Raw genomic sequence first — 22,973 nt, forward strand, 5'->3', positions numbered from 1 at the left:
TGTTGGCTTAGAATATGTCCTAAATACTTAACCTAAGTCTTACCATTATTAAACTTATTCTTGCTAACTCAATAACCTTGTTCAATAACAAAATATAATAATACTTATTATATCAATTCCACAGCCTTGTTGTGTTCAATCTCTTTCACTGAATACAACAGCTGACTACCTAAAGGAAAATACTTATCTAAATAATGTATAAAAATACTACTACTGGTCAAAAGATATTCAAACAACATAATCAGATCAAAATGACTAATCTGAACAATTCCACAAAGAAAAATCATTGTACCCTTATCGTCATTCTGCCTTCTCATTGGTTCAAATTACCAATATGTCTAAGAACTTTAAACTCTATCATCATTATCAGTTCTACAAATTTCCTTAAAGTTAGTATCACAAGTGACCCTTTTTCTTCATTATCCAAATGGCCCTCCTATGCGGCTGATCAGACCTCACAGGAGAGCCATAATAGAGGTCAAAAGTCATACCACTCCTTCACAAAAGGGTTTCTTCCTAGATTTAGACAAATTAATGAAAAATTGTCCAACTTTATCTACATATTGTATCTCAGGTTCCTGGAACTTCCCTTATAAAAATAATCCACGTGTTTAATTAAAACTCAGAAAATAAAACTTCCAAAATGCCATGTGTGTATACCCCTTTAAGATATCCTGTCCCTAGGAATTTTTCCCAAAGAGAGTTAAGCGCTCCTTTTTCCATAAAATAACCACGAACATTTGGTCATCATTCCTTATACTACACCGATTCAGAAACCCAAACGTTAACTACAAACCAAACCTAATAATAATTCCACTGTACTTTCTCAAATCATTAATCATTCGTTTTAAACTTCCTCGATGGTTCTGTGTACTTTAATTGAACATACACTACCCTTGGATACAATACTGTACTTCCAATCTATGAAACTCCCATATTTAACGTACCATTTGACTAATTTGACCCAAGTTTGCTTAAAACCTTAAAACCCCTTCAGTTTGTCTGCAAACAGGCCCATTCTGTTTGCTAGGAATACCCTGCCATTATACACACAACTGTGTTTAATGTGCACCGTCCCTGTAAAAATAAAATTAACTCAACCTGCAATTCACTTTACTGACTTGACATTTTTCCATGCAATGTTCAATTCACTGGTGTTACTAAACAATCAAACCACGAATCAATAACCAGAATTTATCACAAAACTTTTACGATTCCATTATTTAGACCAGAATTGCTTCCAACCACATATAGTCCAGTGCTCACAACCAACTCTCCTCTTTTAACCCGTAGGGAAAAACATGACCTCTTTTCAAACAACTTTCTGCCTTACCTCTATCGTAAGATTAAAACCAATGTTACAACTTTATCTCTCTTTCGGCTTCACTCTTATGAAATGTCCAAGACTTTTAAAAATACCATGTATATCGCCAAATCTATAAAATACATCTTTCAACTCTTTTTAGCATAAAAATAAACACCTTTCGGTGGTTACAATTCTATCGCAATTACCTATCCGCTCCTTATAATTCATTAGATTTAGTTAACTGCATTTTCCTTGATTCCGTCATTCAAATACAACTCCCATTCTCTATATATCCTTTAAGCAGGCCATTTAGACCACAAACAACGTACTTTATCGAATTCGCCTCGCTATTATTTTGAATGAATCTGTCTTTCAATTTAAACTAAACAAGCTATCAAAACATTCGGTTTCTATCTTAAACAAACACTAACAACCGTGTCATTCCAGTCAAAACCTAACAATAATTAAATTAACATTTAGTCCCCTGGTGCATGGGCTAGGATACAAACCCGAGCCTCCCGCATGGCAGGCAAGAATTCTACCACTGAACCACCAATGCTATTGCTTAGGGCTGCAATTTTGGTGGTTGTGTCACAATGTTTACAGGGAGCCTAACACTCCCGGGCGAAATGTCCTGTCTTATCGCAATTAAAAGGCTTTCTATCATCTGGTTCTATCCTTTTTCTACTCTCCCTGTTTCCCATTTTCTCTTTCTCCTTTTGACAATCTTGGTTATTATGTCCCGTTTTGTTACAATGTTTACACGGTGCCTCACAATCCCTTGCATAATGCCCCGACTTCTGACAGTTGAAACATGTATTTGTCTTATTCCTATCCATTTTTTTCTTTTTTTTTTCTTGAACACAGTTACCCCGACAGTTACTGTTAGATGCTCTACCTCAACCGGCTCACTCTTTTTACAGTCTCGGTTATTATGACCTACTTTATTGCAGTGTTTACACGGTGCCTCACAATCTCTAGCGAAATGACCCAGTTTGTTACAGTTAAAGCATCTATCTCCCCCTTTCTTTTGACTGTCTCTATCCACTTTTCTCGACTTTCTCCCTTTCTCCATCTCTATCCGCTTTCTCAATAAGTTTGCTAAATCCTGTTCTCCTTTCTGTGTCTCTGTGAGGGCCTTGGGAGTCCTCTCCGTCTGAGAGGATTTACTACTCATGTTCATTAAATTACTATCGTAGTTATTCTGCTCCTTCTCACAACCTGTGTCTTCTTGCTATAAATCTCTATGTGTGTGCTGTTTACCGCTAGTTTCATTAACCTAGAATTTTAGAATAATTATTCGTATGGATCCTGACATTAATTATATCTCACACGTATACGTATACGATATAAATAATAAGTTGTACTTATTTTCTTGTCGTTTCTTGCGACTTTTGACTGATCAATATATCTATCTCACACACAAATAATTATCTTTTTTTATTCTATGTGTGTGCTTTCAAAACTCTGATTCAATTTACTTCTATGTGCATCTCTTACCTACTGGTAATTTCCTCTAGGATCCCAGAATAATTACTTTTATGACTTTTGATAGATCCATTAGGTATCACATGTATATGGCTTTTGACCCTCTTATCTATCTCACACGCAATTATCCTCTTACCCCCGTGGAAATTTCCCAATGTGTCTATGTGTTGAATCTTTACCCACTGTTAATTTCCTCTCTATGTGGGTGCTTTTCACTTTACAATCTATGTGTGTGTGCTGTATTTTATGTCTCCTCGTCTCTATCTCTCTCAAAACTTTTTCAATAGAGTTGTCTTTTGATCGGACATTAGGTCGCATACGTATGCAACTATAAGCTATTTTCCAGGGGTCGGAAAGCCCTAGTTAACGGCCTATTTATCTGTTGCTTCTTGTAACTTTTGACTTTAATATCTTGTATCTCACTCCGCTATATTAGGTTTCCCTTCTTTAATGGATAATCAGACCTATATGTGCGCCTCCTTAAGATCTGACCATCCCTTTCTATCGTCGTTATTTCGATAGGCGATCTATATCAATACAATCATGACTCTGACCTCCTCCTTCATAATTCTACTATATTTCGCCCTCCAATTTAGGAATTTCTCCCTATGTCTTTCGACCCTTTTTTATGTTTTCAGGTCTCACCATAAGCTAGTTTTGTTTTCTGCAGTGGCCACAGTTGCACAGGGTCATTTCGGACCCTGCCTCATCATTTTTGAATTTACAACTAATTCCTGTCTTCCATTTGCACAGAATACTTGGTTGCCTTTAAAACATTTTTCTCTATCCAAACTTATAAAGACAGGTCACCAGCTATAAACTCCATCCGGATATTCCAGCATCTAACACCCAGAGTACATTAAAATCCTCTAATCGCTCCCGCCTTTCATTCTCACATCAATCGCTTTTGCCTTTAATGCAAACATACAGGTGCATCTCTCATTTCATCATGTAATGCAAACATACAGGTGCATCACTCATTCATAATTTAATGTAATCATACAGGTGCTATTCCCCCAAAACTGAATAAAGCTCACTGACCTTGTTCTTTGCAGCTGAGGTTTCAATGTTGGTAGAATCTCGTCACCGCCTCTGTCGCATACCAGTTTGCCACCGGCCTGTAAAGAACCCTCAGCAAGGGGCCAGGTCTTTGATCTAGGGATATTTCATCCGCCCGCGCACGGTTTCGGTGTCTCCCTGGACCGACAGGGGCAGATTTTGAGATCTGGCTCGAAAAGGACCAAGCTGTTAAAATAATTTTCTATCCTAATGATAATAATTAACAATCAATAAGCCTTGACCTTATTCCCAAGGTTTGTAAGACAATGGGTTAATAATTAGGCAAGGACTCAGCTTTCTGCAAAAGGTTCCTACAGTTTATTCAGAGAACGTTCTCCAGTTCATACACAAAACATCTATTATATACCAGGCTCCTCATTTATGCACACACATTACATACTAACACTAAAGATAGTTAATTGTTCTTCCCCAGAACTCTCAACACCGAAAATTCTTACCCAGCTGACAGTTTCAGTACTCTGAGATTAGGGAAACCTGGAGGGTTCAAGCTAGGTCAGGTCAACCACAGTTTAACAGTTCTTGATGTTTTCTTAAACACACAGACCTCCAATCCTAGTCAATCTCATGAGACTTATGCTTAACCCTTTAGTTACTTATGCTACAGGCTATATATATCCATGCTACATAACTACTAATTAATAATGGATTATTGATTCATTTACCTTTATTAGATAATTCTCTTATCAGAGACGCATTCTGTATCCTAGAGATGAATGTACTTTGGTGCGAAAAGTGCAAATCAATCCCAGAACAACAGCAAAGGACCTTGTGAAGATGCTGGAGGAAACGGATACAAAAGTATTTATATCCACAGTAAAACGAGTCCTATATTGACATTACCTGAAAGGCCGCTCAGCAAGGAAGAAGCCACTGCTCCAAAACGGCCATAAAAAAGCCAGACTACGGTTTGCAACTGCACATGGGGACAAAGATCGTACATTTTGGAGACATTTCCTCTGGTCTGATGAAACAAAAAAGGAACTGTTTGGCCATAATGAGCATCGTTATGTTTGGAGGAAAAAGGGGGATGCTTGCAAGCCGAAGAACACCATCTCAACCGTGAAGCGCGGGGGTGGCAGCATCATGTTGTGGGGGTGCTTTGCTGCAGGAGGGACTGGTGCACTTCACAAAATAGATGGCATCATGAGGAAGAAAAATTATGTGGATATATTGAAGCAACATCTCAAGACATCAGTCAGGAAGTTAAAGCTTGGTCGCAAATGGGTCTTCCAAATGAACAATGACCCCAAGCATACCTTCAAAGTTGTGGCAAAATGGCTTAAGGACAACAAAGTCAAGGTATTGGAGTGGTCATCACAAAGCCCTGACCTCAATCCTATAGAAAATGTGTGGGCAGAACTGAAAAGGCAAGGAGGCCAACTTATTGTAAGAAGCTTGTGATGAAAGAAATTAAAGTTGAAATAAATCATTCTCTCTACTATTATTCTGACATTTCACATTCTTAAAATAAAGTGGTGATCCTAACTGAACTAAGACAGAGAATGTTTACTTGGATTAAATGTCAGGAACTGTGAAAAACGGACTTGAAATATATTTGGCTAAGGTGTATGTAAACTTCCGACTTCAACTGAATATATATATACAGTACCAGTCAAAAGTTTGGACACACCTACTCATTCAAGGGTTTTTCATTATTTTTACTATTTTCTACGTTGTAGAATAAAAGTGATGTAATCAAAACCATGAAATAACACATGGAATTATGTAGTAACCAACAAAATGTAATTTTGAGAGTCACTTAAGAACAAATTCTTATTTTACAGTTATTTTATGGTTGTGATACAGCCCAGGATCGAACCCGGTTCTAGCATTGTGATGGAGTGCTTTAGACCGCTGCGCCACTCTGTCCCCCACATATGGAATCATGTAGTAACCAAAAAAGTGTTAAACAAATCAAAATATATTTTAGATTCTTCAAAGTAGCCACCCTTTGCCTTGATGACCGCTTTGCACACTCTTGGCATTCTCTCAACCAGCTTCATGAGGTAGTCACCTGGAATGGATTTCAATTAACAGGTGTGCATTGTTCATTAGAGTTAGAGTTCATTAGTTACCAGCCTCAGAAATTGCAGCCCAATAAATGCTTCACAGAGTTCAAGTAACAGACACATCTCAACATCAGCTGTTCAGTGGAGACTGTGTGAATCAGGCCTTCATGGTCAAATTGCTGCAAAGAAACCACTATTAAAGGACACCAATAAGAAGAAAAGACTTGCTTGGGCCAAGAAACACAAGCAATTGACATAAGACCATTGGAAATCTGTCCTTTGGTCTGGTGAGTTCAAATTTGAGATTTTTGGTTCCAACCGATGTGTCTTTGTGAGACACAGAGTAGGTGAACGGAAGATCTCCGCATGTGTGGTTCCCACCGTGAAGCATGGAAGAGGAGGTGTGATGTGTGGGGAGCTTTGCTGGTGACACTGTCTGTGATTTATTTAGAATTCAAGGGACACTTAACCAGCATGCCTACCACAGCATTCTGCAGCAATACACCATCCCATCTGGTTTGCGCTTCGTGGGACTGTCATTTGTTTTTCAACAGGACAATGACCCAACACACCTCCAGGCTGTGTAAGGGCTATTTGACCAAGGAGAGTGATGGAGTGCTGCATTAGATGACCTGGCCTCCAATCACCCGACCTCAACCCAATTGAGATGATTTGGGATGTGTTGGACCGCGGAGTGAAGGAAAAGCAGCCAAACGAGTGCTCAGCATATGTGGGAATTCCTTCAAGACTGTTAGAAAAGCATTCCAGGTGAAGCTGGTTGAGAGAATGCCAATAATGTGCAAAGCTGTCATCAAGGAAAAGGGTGGCTACTTTGAAGAATCTCAAATATAAAATATATTTTGATTTGTTTAACCCTTTTTTGGTTACTACATGATTCCATATGTGTTATTTCATAGTTTTGATGTCTTCACTATTATTCTACAATGTAGAAAATAGTCAAAATCAAGAAAAACCCTTGAATGAGTAGGTGTCCAAACTTTTGACTAGTACAGTACCTATGACCATAGTATTTACATTAGCAATTGCTGCACAGCTTATTGGTGGATCAAGTGAATGAAGGCTACCGTTGGCCTTGTATGTTTTGATCCAGAACAAATAAGATGAAATGTGAGTGAAATATGAATTAATGCTATTGTACATTGGTTGTAATCAAATCAAAACAAATGTAATTTGTCACATGTGCCGAATACAACAGGTGCAAACCTTACTGTGAAATGCTTACTTACAAGCCCTTAACCAACAATGTAGTTTTAAGAAAAATAAGAGTAAAGAACTAAATTTATTAAGAGTAAATGAAAGAGTAGGTGTGTCCAAACGTTTGACTGGTACTGTATCTTAAGATGAATGCACTAACTGTAAGTTGCTCTGGAAGGCCTCGCAGTTGCCAGCTGTGCCACTAGAGATTCTGGTTTGAGTCCAGTCTCTGTTGCAGCTGGCTGTGACCGGGAGACCCATGGGGCAGCGCACTATCCCATCACGCTCTAGCGACTCCTGTGGCAGGCCAGGCGCATGTATGCTGACATGGTCGCCAGGTGTACGGTGTTTCCTCCGACACATTGGTGTGGCTGGCTTCTGGGTTAAGCGTGTAGTGTGGCTTGGTTGGGTTGTGTTTCGGAGGACGCATGGCTCTCGACCTTCGCCTCTCCTGAGTCCGTACGGGAGTTACAGCGATGAGACAAGACTGTAACTACCAATTGGATACCATGAAAAAGGGTTTAAAACAATACATTTCTCTGGATGTAAGAGTGAAATCTGCTAAATGACTAAAATGTAAACATAATCTTTTATAATCTATTCAAAGGGGTTATCTGTACCAAAATTATGTAGCTACTGTGCTGCCTGCATCACCAAGTCAATAGTCTGCCACATGTTGAGCAATATCAACACTTTTTGACAGGTCACTTCAAAATCTGTTAAATGATCAAAGTGGATTTTATGAAAATTCTAAACATTTATTTTCAATCTCTGTCAACTCTGACTGCGTGCTCGTCAATGCAACTGCCCCCTCCTAGCGGTCACACTGAATATAACCACACTCAACCAACCCACAGCTCTTTAGGACCAAGCGTCTCATAATCTTGAGCGCAATTTGGAGAAGTACTGTAGCTAGCTAGCTTTGACTGTGTGGAATTGTAGGTGAAAACTCTCACATGTTCTGTCCAGATACTGCAACCCGTTACCGGGAAAGTGAACAAATAAATATGTGTCTGGATGATTAATATTTTGAAGGTCCTTATATAAGTAGATATTCACAATTTAGTCCTATTTATTCTGATAAAGCAGTCTTTGGAGAAGAACAAGGTGTTGTTTTCGGTGAGTAGCTAACGTTAGCTAGTATGCTATTGCACTGTCAACTACCACACAAAACGAATTTACAAAATACGAAGCTGTGTGTATATATCTATGTCAGTCATTTGCCACTTATGTTGAATTGACCTAGCTAGCTAACTCTGACTAGTTAGCCCTGGTGTTCCGATGCTGTCCCTGCCACCAGCAAGTTTGCTCTCCATAATAAATATAAAAAATACGCTCTGTAATAAGTTGATTTGCCAGCTGATATAGCCAGCTACTGTTATGCATTTTCTATATTCACTGGTAAATTAATGGATGTATTGAAGTAGTGTCACTGCCGGTTGAAGTCGGAGCCTGAAACACCAAAGAGTTGACAGTGGATTAGCTAGCTACAAGCTAAAGTTAGTTAACTAACCTAAGTCGATAGCTAGCCACTTGGAAGTTATCCTGAAACTTTCATCCCAAATCGTTTGTATTGTTTCTTGCTATCCAAGACTTGCAATTGAGTATTTCCTAAACATGCATTATACGTAGATCATCAGCTAGCTAACTAGTTATTTTGGTTCGGTACACCGTGTTTATTCTGCTGTATTTGCAGCTAACGCGTTACTCTCATCCGAGTTATTTTTAGGCAAGCGCGAGGATAGACATGCAGGTTATTATTAGAAGGCCTCAAAATGGAAGAAAGTGTTGCGGTTTGTCGTGTCCGATGCACTCTGTACTTGTAGATCTGACAACAGCGTACTTTGTCTTTGTCAATCATGAACATATTTTTGATTGTAATTTAATTCACAAATAATATAACAATAAACTTGATCTATTCTTTAGCCATGGATATGGAACGACAGAAACGAAGGGAGGAAATCCAGAAAGCTATGGGCTTTATTCAGTAAGACATCTTGATATTTTTCTATATAGTCAGCACACATAAACACGAAGAACGTACGTGAGGTGGCACTGATTAATCTATCTCACATTTTCTCTACAGGTCCTCCTTGCCTTTCCCAGAGCCTGAGAATTATGCGGTACCTATGTGTTGCTTACAATGTTTATTCTCTTGCCTGACCCAAATTGGTTGAGCCACCTGCCTGTCATCAATTGTATCCTTCCACAAATCTGCACTTTATCTCAGTTCTGAATGATCTTTTATCATTCTCATGATCTCTCTCCCTCCTGCCGCCTCCTATTCTTCAGGCTTTTTTGACCCAGTTGGTGTGTAACTTGCTGGATGAGGGAAACACAGTGTTTCGGGATGGGGAATGGAGGCAGGCAGCGCAGCATTACAGTGAGGGAGTCAACGTGGCCCGCTATGCTCAGGCAGAGGCACTGGTCATTCCCCCTGAGCTTCTGGAGAGCCTCTATGTCAACAGGGCAGCGGCACACTTTCAGTTTGTAAGACATACACACACACTTAACAATATTAAAATGATTAACTTATTCTCAAAAGTTGTTAAAGCAGTAATTATAAACTGGGTGGTTTGAGCCCTGAATGCTGATTGGCTGAAAGCCGTGGTATATCAGACCGTATACCACGTGTATGACACAACTTTTATTTTAACTGCTCTAATTACATTGGTAACCAGTTTATATAATAGCAATAAGGCACCTCGGGGGTTTGTGATATATGGCCAATATACCACGACTAAGGGCTGTGTCCAGGCACTCCGCGTTGCATTGTGGATAAGAACAGCCCTTAGCCGTGGTATATTGGCCTTATTGCTTAATTATATCAGGCCAAGCACTTTGTACATAATGGATCCCACATTTAAGTCAGTTCTTACACCCAGTCCCCATCTTCTCTCTCCCTTTCCACCTCCCCTCTTTCTGTTTGTCTCTCTTTCTCTGTCTGTCTCTCTCCCCCAGGGGGAATTTGAGCGGGGCGTACAGGACTGCGATAGCGCGCTGTGCGTGTGTGAGGGCAGTCGCAGGGCGCTCTACAGGAAAGCTCTATGTCTGAGAGAGCTGGGCCGACTCAGGGAGGCCTATGAGTGTGGCACCGGATGTCTGCTCACTGCCCCACACGTAAGTCAAGGCCACATGGCACCCAAGGGCACTTGAACTGTAGTTAAATTAAAATGATGAATCCTTGTAGGATTCATATGGGATCACCAATTTATTTTACTAAGTCATTTTAGTTACTCACATTTCTTTAATGTGTCATGTCAGTTAGTCTTATTGTTTATGGAATGTACTTTCTGTGTCATACAGGACAGGCAGGTGGGTGAACTGGCCCAGGACCTGGCTAATAAACTGGGCCTGAAGGTCCGTAAGGCCTACATCAGCTCTCAGGTGAGTTCAGTCACATCAGACTCTATCAACAGTAGGAATGCGCCCCTCAAAGATCAAATTGCCTAGAACGATATCTGCCACGGTCAATATAAATGTTACTTTTGTCTTCACAGGTGGAGTCCTCAACGTCAGGGAGGGAGAGCAATAGAGAGAATTCTTCACCCACAGGAGAGGTGAGTGTCTGGTCGTCTTGGATTTTTTTCTTCTTCTCATTGCAAATGGAATGAGTGGTTATTTTAATTGTCCCAGCGTCATTAGGGTTTGGCCGGGATAGGCCGTCATTGTAAATAAGAATTTGTTCTTAACTGACTTGCCTAGTTAAATAAAGGTACAAAAAAATGTTTACCAAGCCTTGTCTCTTTTTATTTAGACGTCCGCCAACGGGCTAGAATCTTTGACTGACATTGCATCAGGTATGGCAGCTCAACATGAAAACGTAACATCACGTTTAACTTGAATGATTTGTTATTATCGTTCCTCTCTAAAACTCCCTTCTCTCTATGGTCCTATCTCTTAATTTCTAGTTTTTCTTCATCCCTCTCCTCCGTTCCAGCTGATCTGTCCAGTGCCCAGTGTATCCCTGCCCCTCTGGCCACGCCCATCCCTGTCAGCGACGAGCCCTCGAGCCCAGTGGCCACGCCCTGTGCTGACCTATCAGAGAGCCCCAGTACAGTCCTACCGCCCATGCCCTACTCCGTTCCCGTGTCGGAGCACATGGAGGAGTGCAGCGTGATTGCTGACGATCTGGACAGCCTGCTGGGGGACTGCATCTCCAAGAAAGTCAGCGAGGTGAGAGGGTCGCTACTAGGATCACTCCAAGGCAGGATGCTGGCCGTGCTGTGCCCTCCCTCTGTTGACGAGAGAGGATGTACAGACAACACTATATGAATATTTAAGAAAGTATCGCTGTGACTTGGCTGACCAAGGGTGCACATTTTAGTGGTTTAAAGGAGAAGTCTGCTTTTTTACAACCTAATCTCTATTTTTGATGTAAATGGCATGTTATAGAAGGGTCCAGATCTTTTTTTAAATTTCTATTACACTTTTTTCAGAAACTTACCCCAAACCAACGATTCACTTCCTCGTTGTGCAGTATGTGGGCTCTGAAAAAACATGAACAAAAGCTCCAAAAACACCCAAATATGTTGTTTTAGAAACAGGGAAGCTCTCAGTATAGTGATGCAGGTCTTTAGATGTTGTACACATGAAATTGTGCCATTCTGTACGTTATCCGCAACGTTATATTCAATTTTGTGCGACTCGAGCTGTTTGTCCTATGCAGCTGTTCCATTCTCTGTGTAGCCTGCTGCTAGAGTGGATGGAGAGGTGTTGCTCAAGTTGCTACAAAATGTAATATGATGTTTGGAATGATATAATTTCATGTGTACAACAACTAAAGACCTGCATCACTATACTGAGAGCTTCCCTGTTTCTAAAACAACATATTTGGGTGTTTTTGGAGCTTTTGTTCATGTTTTTTCAGATCCCCCATACTGCACAACGAGGGTAAGTTTGGTTTGGGGTAAAAAAAAAAAAATGGGGGGGGGGTGTACGTTTTTCAAAAATGAGAAATCACAAAAGTGTCTGGACCCTTCTATAACATCCCATTTACATCCAAAATAGAGATTTGGTTGTAGAAAAGCAGACTTCTTCGTTAACTTCCACCACTGTACACAAGTACATTACACAGAGCACAGAGTTATGTATTTCTGGTCTAGAAGGAGATTTAGAATAAGATGGATAATGTCATGTCTCTGTCGCTCTCCCTCAGTCACAGAGCCCAGTCCAGGGTGCTATCCCCACCAACCTCCCCAACACAGCTGTGGGCCTGCGCCCTCCATACTCCTCCAGCCTCCCCGCCCCCTCGCCCCAGCTACCCCCTGCCTTCTTCAGCTCCTCGGTCAGCCAGATGCCCTCCTTGGAGCCTTACCCCTCACTGGGCCAGAGGGACCAGACCTCCACACAGGCGCTGGACGCCCTGGGGGCCTTCTCCCCGGGGACAGGGGACATGGAGGGCAAAGGAGGGGTTGGAATTGGAGGGCTGGACTCACTCTCTGAGTACACTTTGCCTGGTGAGTGGATGAGACATATGAACAAGGTGTATGGGTCAGGGTGTGTGTTTAGAGATGTCAATTCTATCAAAACAGTAAAGCCATTGTAGCAGGCTTTTTGGCAATTATCCAGTCTTTTACAACCATACAGTTTAAATGTGCGTCAGCTGTTTCTTAAACCTTCACTGGGACTGCCCAGCGACCCTGAACAGTCCTCGGGGCATGCGTTAGTTGTTGTTGAAGCTAGTCCATGTCAGCAGCACTGCTGTAAGGCCATATGGTGTCTGATATCTGTGTCCTTGTGTTGCTGTTGTCCAGGGGGAAGAATCTCTCACAGCTTCATCCCTGGGATCTGCAACCACAGCTCCACTCACACGGTACGACAGCGGCACAACGCCTGAACACCACCATGGATACTCTCAACTTCTTTCTCCTCTTTTATCATGACATGGATCTCTTCCTACTCTGCTTGTGTTCTGCAGACCCCAAATTACATTTATTTAGTTATTTCTCGCTGTTGAGATACATGCAAGTTATCAGAACTAGGAGTAAGTTGTGTTTTTTGATAATAAAGACCCTTTTAAATCTGTTGATGGATTGGCTTGTCTTCCCTCCTCAGAACGTCCCAGCAGGCACCAACCTCTCCCTGCTCTCCCGGAACCCACTGGCTGCCACCCACGAGTTCAGACAGGCCTGCCATGCCTGTTACAGCCGCATAGGTACACACTGCTCCCTTCACCTTTCTTTTCCCACTCCAGAATATGTTACGTTAATGATTTCTTTCTTTTATACCTAGCAGTATTAAGTCAATATTGTCTGTTACATCAATGCTTACATAATTGACACTTGTGGGATAAATCAAGTATATTGAATTGAGTGCTGCAGTTGAATGATAAGTCCCCCTCATCTTCTCTCTGCAGGTCCACGGGTGATTGACTACCAGTACCAGCCAGAGGCGGCTCACCGCTGTAAGAGGGACGTGCTGCTGTGTCGCTTCAAAAACACAGACGACCCCACATGGAAGAGAGTCAGGCCTCGCCCCGCTAGAAACAACTTCCTGGGGGCTTTTGTGCTCTGCAAAGGTACGTGTGTGTACTTACGTGTGTTCACTCACTCAAATAAGCACTGATGGTTGAATGTCATCTCTCACAGCAGAATTCTGGCAGTAGTTTTTTTTAATGCCTGCTGCCCATCAGTGATAGTAAAGATCATCTACTCTCTACTTTCCTCCTCCGTCTCCCTGAAGAGGTCCAGGAGCGCCAGGAGTGCCAGTACGGGGAGAACTGCACGTTTGCCTACTGCCAGGAGGAAATAGACGTGTGGACTCAGGAGAGGAAGGGGGCTCTGAGCAGGGAGCTGTTGTTTGACCCGCTGGGAAGCACCGAGAGACGGGCACTCAGCGTCACACGCCTGCTGCAGCTACACATGGGCATGTTCATGTTCCTCTGTGAGGTAGGGTGTGATACACACAGACCTCCACCTTGGAGAACTTTGGATTCGGTATGTACAGAACATTCACACACTTTCCTCCTCTGCAGGAATGTTTTGACAGTAAGCCACGCATTATCAGCAAACGCAGCAAAGAGAACTTGGCTGTCTGCTCAAACCTCACCGCCCGACATCCCTTCGACGATAACAAGTGTGTCTTCTAGAAGTTTCTTTACTTTTCAGTTGTCCTCTCTGTCCTTGAGTGTATCAGATCCAGACAAGCAGTTTGTCTTAGCATAATCCAATTTTCCTCAGACAATATTACAGTCAGCTACTTCCACCCGGGCCCCTTCTATGATCTTCTCGCCCTCTCCTTCTCCCTCTTCCTCTCCCTCCATCTAATTTCTCTCTCTTCCATGTCTCCTCAGGTGCCTAGTGCATGTGGTGCGTTCGGCCAACGTGCGCTACAGTAAGGTGCGCCCGCTGCACCCCCTCTGCCAGTTTGACGTGTGTCGCCACGAGGTGCGTTACGGCTGCCAGCGCGAGGACAGCTGCTCCTTCGCCCACTCCGTCATAGAACTCAAGTGCTGGGTACTGCAGCAGGACACAGGTACACGAAGTACACATGTTTATATACACACACTACAAAGGATTGCAGCAAAATAACCAAAGTTCATTCTATCATCTGTTACTTTGTCTCTCAGGTATCACCCATGAGGAGATGGTACAGGAGTCCAAGAGGCACTGGTACAGGCTAGAGCAAAATGCTCAGAGACAGAAGGTGAGCGTGAGATGGGCACCATGCCCTAATACAATACATCATTTTTGTTATTTTAAGGGCCTGATTTACAAAATGTCCCTCTCTCTTTCAGCCTATGCATGTCCCACACCAGAGCTGTGGTGGGGTGGGGGGAATAGGTGGCGGAGGGGGAGACAATCTCGGGGGTGGAGGGGTTGGCTCCGGGGGTGGAGGAATTGGAGGAGGGAGAGGCAGAGGGCTGAACCTGAAGATGAAGTTTGTCTGTGGCCAGTGTTGGAGGGACGGACAGGTCAACGAACCAGACAAGGCCCTCAAGTACTGCACTGCAAAAGCAAGGCACAGGTGAGAGACTAGGGCGGCCTGGGGGCATATCAAACTGACATCTGCACTTGTCTTGTTAATATAAGGCTGCAGGGGCTACTATCTGATTCATGACCAGGCCTGAACTGATATTTATTGGATCAAAGGAATGTTCATGAAATAGGCCCATTACAGGATTAACTCTATAGAAATACAAAATACCTCGCTCTGAATGGTCAATTTCACTCATTTGATAGGGGGAAAAATAACTCAATGTTATTTTCTTTTTCCTATCTCTCCTCCCTCACTTCCTCGTCTCTTCCTCTTTCCACCTCTCTCCAGCTGGACTAAGGAGCGTCGGGTATTGCTTGTGAAATCCTTTGAGAAGAAGAAGTGGGTCGTTGTGCGGCCGCTTCCCTTCTCCCGTACATACCCACAGCAGTACGACGTAAGTCTCTCCCCCTCCTCCACTCCCTCTTATCTCCCCCCTGTCGCATACACAGCCACATAAGTATGACCTGAGTCGCCCCTCCTTTTCTCCATCCCTCCCTTCTCTCTGGGTCTGTTTTTAATCTCTCCAGTCAGTCAGATCCAGGAGACCTCTCACATGCTGAGTACAGCTGACGGTCAGCCCCCCTTATCCCCTCTCCCATTTACCTCGTGTTTCGGCAACCCTCTCATCCCCTATAACATTGCTTGCTTATAGTGTTTACCTAATAAGCATTTTGACCTTTTTCCCACAATAGGTTAGTTATTTCTTGCTAATACTTGTGAAGGAAAAGGGTTTCGGTATCAAATAAAATCACAGGAAAGCAGTGGTTGGAACCGGTTCAGGGAAAAAAACTGAAAACCAGGTTTCTTTTTTTTGTTGAGAAACAGAAACAGATCCGGGAATGAAAATGATCTGTAGTGTTCCGGAACAGAACCGTTATTATTCTAATCTTGAAAACCACTTATGTTATTTTTAGTTTGTTCTAAAAATGTCTAGTATATACAGTGCATTTGGGAAGTATTCAGACCCTTTTTCCACATTTTATGTTACAGCCTTATTCTAAAATACCCCACAATGACAAAACAAAAACATGTTTTTCGATAATTTCTTCAAATGTATTACACTTTTTAAAATTTATTTTATTACTATCACATTTACATAAGTATTCAGACCCTTTACTCAGTACTTTGTTGAAGCACCTTTGGCAGCGATTACAGCCTCGGGTCTTCTTGGGTATGACACCAAGCTTGGCACACCTGTATTTGGGGAGTTTCTCCCATTCTTCTCTGCAGATCCGCTCAAGCTCTGTCAGGTTGGATTGGGAGCGTCACTGCACAGCTATTTTCAGGTCTCTCCAGAGATGTTCAATTGGGTGCAAGTCCGTGTTCTGGCTGGGCCACTCAAGGACATTGAGAGACTTGTCCCGAAGCCACTCCTGTGTTGTCTTGGCTGTGTGCTTAAGGTTGTTCTCCTGTTGGAAGGTGAACGTTCACCTCAGTCTGAGAACCTGCTCCAGAGCGCTCAGGACTTCATCAAGGATCTCTCTGTACTTTGCTCTGTTCATCTTTCCCTCAATCCTGACTAGTCTCCCAGTCCCTGCCGCTGAAAAACATCCCCGCAGCATGATGCTGCCACCACCATGCTTCACCGTAGGGATGGTGCTAGGTTTCCTCCAGACATGACGCTTGGCATTCAGGTCAAAGAGTTCAATCTTGGTTTCATCAGACTAGACAATCTTGTATCTCATGGTCTTTAGTTGCCTTTTGGCAAACTCCAAGCGTGCTTTCATGTGCCTTTTAGTGAGGAGTGGCTTCCGTCTGGGCACTCTACCTGACAGCCAGCTCTAGGAAGAGTCTTGGTGGTTCCAAACCTCTTCCATTTAAGAATGATGGAGGCCACTGTGTTCTTGGACCTTCAGTGCTGCAGAAATGTTTTGGTACCCTTCCCCAGATCTGTGACTCGACACAATCCTGTCTCGGCGCTATACGGACAATTCCTTCGACCTCCTGGCTTGGTTTTTGCTCTGACATGCACTGTCAACTGTGGGACCGGCAGTAAGGCGGCGGCGGCAAGGCGGCGCGGCGGCGGCAAGGCAGCAGCAGCAGTAGTAAGGCGGCGGCAGCAGTAAGGCGGCGGCAGCAGTAAGGCGGCGGCAGCAGTAAGGCGGCGGCAGCAGTAAGGCGGCGGCAGCAGTAAGGCGGCGGCAGCAGTAAGGCGGCGGCAGTAGTAGTGGCTCAGTTGGTAGAGCATGGCGTTTGCAACGCCAGGGTTGTGGGTTCGATTCCCACGGGGGACCAGTACGGAGAAAATTTTTATGAAATGTATGCATTCACTACTGTAAGTCGCTCTGGATAAGAGCGTCTGCTAAATGACTAAAATGTAAATGTAGTAAGGCGGCGGCAGCAGCAGTAGTCATGCGGCTGCAAGGCGGCGGCAGCAGCAGTAGTAAGGCGGCTGCAAGGCGGCAGCAGCAGCAGTAGTAAGGCGGCAGCAAGGCGGCGGCAGCAGCAGTAGTAAGGCGGCAGCAAGGCGGCGGCAGCAGCAGTAGTAAGGCGGCAGCAAGGCGGCGGCAGCAGCAGTAGTAAGGCGGCGGCAGCAGTAGTATGGTAATAATAAAGCAGTGTCTCCCTAGATGTGTGTCCATGTGATGAAGCAGAAGAAGTGCCACTACATTGGAAATTGTTCCTTCGCCCACAGTCTGGAGGAGAGGGACGTCTGGACGTACATGAAGGACAACAGCTGTAAGATTTTCTGTTGCTTTTCCTCTCATTATGTTCCTCTCTTTTTGTGTGCCAAATAAATAATGTATTTACAGTGTATCTGTTGGAAATGCTAACCCCCGTCCTGTCCACAGTGAGGGACATGCAGCAGATGTATGACATGTGGCTCACGATGACCAATCAGAACAGACGCACTGACAGAAGCCTCATGACCCCGCCTCCGGAGGAAAAACAGGTTTCGATGACGACCGATTACACCGAGTCGTTGGTGAGGGGCTTTCAAGTCATGAGTTTCATTAAAGACAAGTGGCTTTTTGTGTTTGATATGGGAAGACCATTTTATTTGTCTCTCTCTGTGTGTGTGTGTGTGTGTGTGTGTGTGTCAGTCTGGGCAGCGGTTGTCAGAAGGAGGAGATATGTGAGTGTTGTCGAGCTGAGGAGGAGCTGGCCCTGGAGACGTGGATAAGAGACCCCACTACACCAGAGACCAGCTACAGTACCTACCGCCTGTGACATCAGTCTGAATGCAAACACACATACACACAACACACCTTACAGTACAACAAATTGCTGTTGCAACAGACACCAACTCGTGTGACGTACACACACAGAAAGTCGTGTATAAGAACATTCACACCCATAATCTGAATGGTTTGGCAGTTTACTTCAATCTGAACCTCGGTGTATCTCTAACACGCTGCAAATGTCAATGTACTTTATATCTGTCCATTATATTACCATTGAAGGCAAATATTGAATTGCCAGCAAAAAGAAAAGGCCCAAAAGTCGCCCCTTCTAACGAATACGGAGTGGCTGTGTGGCCGATACCTCTTCCTGATGACTAAACAACCGAACAAATTAGCCTGGGAAGTTCGTTCAAATCGCCGTAGGTTTTTTTATTTCAGCTGTTCAGAAATATGAGGCAGAGACGTAGCAAATGCGCAGAACGTGATTCGGTTGTTTAGCTCTGGGAATGAGGCGCCCAGGGGGGCAGAACGGGGTGGTTGGATTCGGTCATGCAGCCTCAACCTTAAAAATAAGCCCCTTATCTATGTAGCTAGGGGCAAACGTCTACAACCAAGTCCTACCCTCCTTCCCTTGTGGAAACGTAGAAAGAGGGAGAGAGTAATCGGACAGAAATGGTTAGTACGCCATTTTGTTTGTCCATGGGAGTTGGTGCTTCAATCTATTCGTCTGCCATATTGGTAGAGTACTATGAATGTAAAGCCAGTCGTTATGAGGGAGTCATAAAAATAATTATGGTTGTGGAATGTATTCGGAATACCCAAGACAAATCTTATATAACATTTAAAATGACCCCCTATCACCCCATTTATTAATAGAAATGGCACAGTAGTCTTGGTTATGTACTGTAAGCAAGCTAGGCAGCCCTACCTGTGGCCAGCAACGGCACGTATACACATATACACTGTGTAGGCTCAGAATGGAACAGTTTCATAATATTGAATTGGAGGGCTATAGGGAGTGACTGCAGACTCTTCACTCGGACCCACTCAAACAACATACTGTATGTTTAACCGTATGCTTAAAACCTGGAGTTTTCACAGACTAGATGAACAAGTCTGCGTCCTCCTAGTTATAGCCACTCTTTAACAAGGCTCCAGATGTTATCTGGGTCAGGTGACGTGGCTTCATCTGGCATATCTACCACCAGTTGCCCTGTTAGCTCTCCAATGTAAACCTATGCTGATTTAGCCAGGGAGAAAAGATAAGCTCCAAATCACTAAGACTGAGTACAGGGACAATACATGGGGTTAAGATGCATATGACAGAACATTAGGGATTCCAATAAGCCACAAGAAAGGGGAGGGATAGTACAGCAGGATGGAGCTTGAATGGATCCTGGAGTATGGTGGCTTGGTGGTCAGGTGGGCGGGTCAGGGGATGGGCACTGGACAGGTAGCTGGATCCTGGGGTGGGTGGGCACTAGACAGGTAGCTGGATCCTGGGGTGGGTGGGCACTGGACAGGTAGCTGGATCCTGGGGTGGGTGGGCACTGGACAGGTAGCTGGATCCTGGGGTGGGTGGGCACTAGACAGGTAGCTGGATCCTGGGGTGGGTGGGCACTGGACAGGTAGCTGGATCCTGGGGTGGGTGGGCACTGGACAGGTAGCTGGATCCTGGGGTGGGTGGGCACTGGACAGGTAGCTGGATCCTGGGGTGGGTGGGCACTGGACAGGTAGCTAGATCCTGGGGTGGGTGGGCACTGGACAGGTAGCTGGATCCTGGGGTGGGTGGGCACGGGACAGGTAGCTGGATCCTGGGGTGGGTGGGGGGCTGACAGGCTCGGGTATTGTGAGAGAGGGAGGGCGTTGTGGAAGCAATGATGAATACATAAAAAGTAAATTAAAAGTAAAATGACTATCCATAATGTAGGCTAAAGAAGACTGACTATCCATAATGTAGGCTGACTACCCATAATGTTGGCTAGTGAGACTGGTGTGTGTGTGTGTGTGTGTATATATACACACACACACACACACACACACACACACACTAACATTAATTCACAAAATATATCTAGGCAGAGACAGGTTTTTCCCATATGGCCAGCATCTCGTTCCCTTATACCCGCACCAGACATGATGTAATGGAGGTATGTCTCTATTCATATACATTATATATACATATTTACAGATATTGGTATACTACTAAAGATAATTGATAACTTAGCAGTTAAGCTTAATTAAATATAACCTAAAACTTGTATTGATTACATAGAACCTCTTGTTATTGAGCTATGCTATATGACATGTATCGCTGAACTAGATGACTAGTGATTTTATTGCTTCTGTGAGGGTCATTCCAGAGATGTCTTTAGGAGCAAGGTTGACTGATTCTTATGACAGGATTTGAATTGAATGGTTTCAGCTAAGCCAAAAGAAAGGGGATTGGTTGGGTTAAATGTCAACATGAGGGACATGATCATCTCAGAACCCAGACAACGTATGGTGTGTACTTGCCACCTGATGAGAGATTTGATCAATGTGGAAGTAATGGGTCTGGTAGGGAAAGTGTTACTCAATTGGAAACAGTTTTTGATCTAATCAGTTTTTTCTCTTGATCAATAAACAATAGGATGCTAAGGTACTCCCTTCTATAAACATCAGTGATTTAACGGATTCACCTTGATAGTAGAGTAGGTCAATAAAGTGTCCAATCAGTTTTAGAGGAGTAACAAGAGGTGGGAGAGGCTTCTTCTGGAATGACCCAGGTATTTGCTTAACTGAGGGAACGTATTACTACTGCTACTACTACTATTATGATGATGATGAATTATGATGATGATAATGATTGCCATTATGACTATTTCTATTCTCCTATATGCTATTGATATACGTATATATGTTAATTGCTATGTATAACTCTCTTTATAAATGTATCCATGTATGAATATAATACTTTACTGTAAACAGACGTATGTGTGTGTTAAACAGGACTGTCCAGCAGGCAGGCCAGACAGGGAAGAGTTCATAGTTTACCTTGCTCAAACTGGTACGAAGAACAACTCGGTTCAGTTTTAACATACTTGCTGACTGTGACCTCACTCTCTGCTTGCTGGTTACGTAACAGGAACACAAGCTAACATAGCATAAGTGTCCATAGTTCACAGGGCACCCTAGATAATAGCAGACAGGTTACTGGACCAGGTTGTTGCTGAAGATCTGATTTGATATAGTCTTGGTTGCTTGAGGTTAGTGGATTGTAAGGGCAGTTGAGATTGTATGGAAGATAAGATTGGTCAGTCAGTCCAATGGAATGTGCTAGTGACACTTTGAATTTCCGATAGCCATGTAAATCGCTAATGATTGTTTTCCTGACTGCTACCGAGTGAGATTATATAATCAATAATACTCTATCATTTATTTAGTCATTAACCCTGCTGGAACAACTCCAAGCATACATTGACGTCTGTATACATCAGTATAGCACCTTATTCAATATATACCTATATAAAAGTATACATACCCCTATCATATAATCCTACTTTCTATGATACATATAACTATAATTATACTTAGACACCTGTATAATTAATTTAGATAAAAAGCGGTTCTGGTTTTCTCTGGTTGTTTGAAAAGGTCATAGTCTGATTTCATTGGTTACCTGCACAGTGCACACACCGTACTACATAAGTCCTTGTATCTGCTCTGTTGCTAGGTTTCAGAGGGGCCTCCTTTGTCATCATTACAGTGTGCTGTTACCAAATTGGTCAGAGACAGCCCGGCATTTTAGAAGTGCTCAATCAACAGCCTTTGTTTTAACTGACTCCTAGTTGTAAACAAACAGTTATCAGAAGGGTTAATAATAATCTTAGGCCTTGTGCTTAGAGGGGACTGGAGGAACCGAAAAGTGGTCAGACCAGACTGTATCCAAACCCACCAGAGAGAACTGCATTCGATCATGAGACTGACTGATTCGTCTTGCTTTAAGAAGAGGCTTTGATCCCAAAAAGCATACAGTCATGTTTATTTCTCCTGTTGTCTTTCCAAGTAGAAGGCCGAAGACATTCTTGTAAACCTTGGTTCACTCCATGTTCATTATTGCCACACACAGGCATTCCCTGTATTAAAAAAAGAGAGAAATACACATGTGAATTGACACTCACCCATAGCCACACTCACCCTGCCACACCCACTCATAGCCACAATGAGCTGATATTAATTTACATTTGCATTCAGAGTTATTACTGGATTATTTTCAACTACTTGGAATACGAACCAGAGTTTTAAAAAGTGAAAAACAAGGCCTCTATTTGTGTTAACTCTGTCTTTATTTTATCCTTTTTTTCCTCCCTGGTTGGAAGTGAATTACGATGACAAATGGACCAAATCTCTTGAAGGTGTTTAACAATAAACAGTGTTTTAGAGAGATGGTGTGACTTTGTTTTTCTTATTCACCCCATACATTCAGTATAGCGAAAGTATGAATGGATTATTGATCAATGTTTATTTGAAATCTCTCTTTACTTATCTGTTGTATTTGGTTCTATAATCGCAAAGTTTGAGAGGGACCGCAGTCATTTATTGGACTCAATAGGCTGCCAGTAGTTCTGAGATTCTAGTTACTGGTGAGCAATGTCTCTGCTGAAACCAACAAAAAAAAACCTGATGTACTGAATCCACAATGATCCTAGGATTCTGATCCAAACTCAGATCCCAGCGTGGAAGAATGAACTTGCAAGGTCTTCCATCGTTATAGGACAGTACTACTAT

The 22,973-nt window shown here is 43.1% G+C and overlaps 1 protein-coding gene across 1 annotated transcript; it reads left to right on the plus strand.

Moving 5' to 3' along the window:
- The first annotated feature begins 7,974 nt into the window (after positions 1 to 7,974).
- Positions 7,975 to 22,629, plus strand: zc3h7bb (zinc finger CCCH-type containing 7Bb). Its single transcript, XM_014208068.2, has 22 exons — positions 7,975 to 8,217; positions 9,025 to 9,085; positions 9,185 to 9,221; positions 9,391 to 9,588; positions 10,060 to 10,218; positions 10,405 to 10,485; positions 10,599 to 10,658; positions 10,856 to 10,898; positions 11,039 to 11,274; positions 12,257 to 12,557; positions 12,855 to 12,913; positions 13,156 to 13,255; positions 13,457 to 13,618; positions 13,783 to 13,988; positions 14,075 to 14,175; positions 14,393 to 14,574; positions 14,669 to 14,745; positions 14,837 to 15,066; positions 15,367 to 15,472; positions 17,649 to 17,757; positions 17,871 to 18,004; positions 18,123 to 22,629. The coding sequence occupies exons 2-22, from the start codon at positions 9,027 to 9,029 to the stop codon at positions 18,156 to 18,158; spliced, it is 2,676 nt and encodes an 891-aa protein (XP_014063543.1). The 5' UTR covers positions 7,975 to 8,217; positions 9,025 to 9,026; the 3' UTR covers positions 18,159 to 22,629.
- The last annotated feature ends 344 nt before the right edge of the window (positions 22,630 to 22,973 follow it).

Source organism: Salmo salar, chromosome ssa01 (genome assembly GCF_905237065.1).
Source record: "Salmo salar chromosome ssa01, Ssal_v3.1, whole genome shotgun sequence".
In the NCBI taxonomy this organism is placed as follows: Eukaryota; Metazoa; Chordata; class Actinopteri; order Salmoniformes; family Salmonidae; genus Salmo; species Salmo salar.